The 2,604-nt window shown below is 45.0% G+C and overlaps 1 protein-coding gene across 1 annotated transcript in view; it reads left to right on the top strand.

Annotated features, from left to right (window-relative positions):
- The window catches only part of RC3H2 (ring finger and CCCH-type domains 2), a 54,089-nt gene that overhangs the window by 21,806 nt on the left and 29,679 nt on the right, over window positions 1–2,604 (top strand). Inside the window, exon 8 of the mRNA XM_021714845.1 lies at window positions 537–616. Within this exon, the coding sequence (XP_021570520.1) occupies window positions 537–616 (80 nt within the window). The remainder of the gene's footprint in view (window positions 1–536; window positions 617–2,604) is intronic.

Genomic DNA, 2,604 nt, shown 5'->3' with positions numbered 1-2,604 from the left:
TTTTTTGAGTAGGAGTCTCACTCTGTTGCCCAGTCTGGAGTGCAGTGGCACGCTCCCAGCTACCGCAGTCTCAACTTGCTGGGCTCAGGTGATCCTTCTGCCTCAGCCTTCCAAGTAGCTGAAACTACAGGCAAGCACCACCACGCCCAGCTAATTTTTTGATTTATTGTAGAGAGGAGGTCTCGCCAAGTTACCCAGGCTGGTCTCGAACCTGTGAACTCAGGCAATTCTCTCACCTCGGCCTCCCAAAGTGCTGGAATTATAGGCGTGAGCCACCGTGCCTAGCTATATATATTATTTCTAATCCTCACAGCACCTACAATGTAATTGCTGTTTCCAAGTTGAAATTGAAAGATGTTAAATAGAGATACAAAAAGCATAGCAAACAAAAATTACAAAAAGCAAAACTAAGAGGTTAAATAACATCTAAAGCGTTGGTGTCAGTACGTGACAAAGCTGGGAGCAAACCTATTCTCACGTCTGTGATCTTTCCACTCTTCTGTCCTAGTAAAAGACATTATAATTTCAAACAGTAGTTGAAAGGTAAATATTTTCATCTTATTAGTCATAAAAATAAGAATGACATCTTAGATTTTGATGCAAATTATAGCGGTAGGTGAGTTTTTTTACTATCTTGCCTCATGGTTTGTGTGAACTTAAACAGCTTAAGCCTAAGAAGAGAATTGTACCCTTAAGTTGACAGATGAATTGGTAGTTTTTCCATTTTGGGGGAACTGTATACTACCTTTCCTAGGAAAGTTTAAATGGATAGAGCTTATGGCTTTTAAAAATATACTTTTAAAAATTGTTTCAGCCGGGCTCGGTGGCTCAGCCTGTTATCCCAGCACTTTGGGAGGCTGAGGTGAGTGAATTGCCTGAGCCGGCGGGTTTGGGACCTCATCTCTACAATAAATCAAAAAAATCAGCTGGGCGTGGTAGTGCACGCCTGTAGTTCCAGCTACTCGGAAGGCTGAGGCGGACGGTTCGCCGGATCCCAGCAGGTCGAGGCTGTGGTGGCCAGGAGCGGCCACTGCACTCCAGTCTGGGTGACAGAGTGAGACTCCAACTCAAAAGAAAAAAAATTGTTTCATTGGTATCAGAATTTTAAGACAGCAATAAATTGATAAAAAATATTTTCTGGCCATGTACAGTGTCTCACGCCTGTCATCCCAGCACTTTAAGAGGCTGAGGTAGGAGGATTGCTTGAGCCCAGGAGTTTGAGACCAGTCTGGGCAACATAGGGAGACCTCACTCTACAAAAATAAAAAAAATAAGCCAGGCATGGTGCATGCACCTATAGTCCCACCTACTCTGGAGACCAAGGTGGAAGGATCACCTGAGCTTGGAAGTTGGACATCTGCGGTGAGCTGTCATCATGCTTCTGCACTCTAACCTGGGCAACAGAGTGAGACCCCAACTCAAGATAAACCAAAAAATATTTTCTGTTTGTGGGCACTCTGTTGACTGACAAATAAATTGATGTAACAGTTGAACTAGTTTCATATAATCTTCAGAAGAATTATCTAAAATGCCAGTTAAGGGTTATGTCACAACTCACAACATGAAACAATAGAATGGTAGTTGTTTCAGCACAAGTATTATTTGTTTAATATGAAAAATAGAGCCGGGCTCAGTGGCTCAGCCTGTAATCCCACGCCTTTGGGAGGCTGAGGTGAGTGGATTGCCCGAGCCCACAAGTTCGAGACCCGCCTGGGCAGCAAGACCTCATCTCTACAATAAATAAAAAAAAAATCAGCCGGACATGGTAGCGCATGCCTGTAATGCCGGCTACTGGGAAGGCTGAGGTGGAAGGATCGCCGCAGCCCAGCAGGTCGAGGCTGCGGCCACTGCACTCCAGTCTGGGCAACACAGTGAGACTCCAACTCAAACATTAAATAAAATAAAATAAAAAGAAAGAAATTGTAGGCCATTGCTTTGCTAAGCCATGGCCGGACCATGAGGCTCCTTGAACCACGGTCGCCATGTTTCCTAGCTTTGGCCCCCTCCCCTACCTTGGAGAGGTAAATCTCTCTCTATATTTTCTTTTTTTTTTTTTTTAGTTGGAGTCTCACTCTGTCACCAAGGCTAGACTGCAGTGGCATGCTCACGGCCACAGCAGCCTCGACCTGCTAGACTCAGGCAATCCTTCAGCCTCAGCCTTCCAAGTAAATGGAACTACAGGCATGTGTTACCACACCCGGCTAATTTTTTGATTTATTGTAGAGAAGAGGTGGAAGCTCACAATCCTCTCTCCTCGGCCTCCCAGAGTGCTCGGATTACAGGCTTGAGCCACCATGCCCAGCCTCTCTACTTTCTAAATAAACTATATTTTCTAATTAAAAAAAAAAAAACTGCATACCAACATCTAGAAACAAGCCAAAGAACAGGTTCAATGCTTTGAGATTGTACTTTTTTTTTGAGTTGGAGTCTCACTCTGTTGCCCAGACTGGAGTGCAGTGGCCGCTCCTGGCCACTGTAGCCTCCACCTGCTGGGCTCCAGCAATCCTTCCGCCTCTGCCTTCCAAGGAGCTGGAACTACAGGCATGTGCTACCTCGCCTGGCTAATTTTTGATTTATTGTAGAGATGAGGTCTCGCCAAGTTGC

This window comes from Carlito syrichta, unplaced genomic scaffold (assembly GCF_000164805.1).
Source record: "Carlito syrichta isolate Samal-C Ts95f unplaced genomic scaffold, Tarsius_syrichta-2.0.1 Scaffold305825, whole genome shotgun sequence".
NCBI classification, from domain to species: Eukaryota; Metazoa; Chordata; class Mammalia; order Primates; family Tarsiidae; genus Carlito; species Carlito syrichta.
The sequence above is the reverse complement of the archived record's forward strand: the minus strand, read 5'-3'. Positions and strand labels throughout refer to the sequence as shown.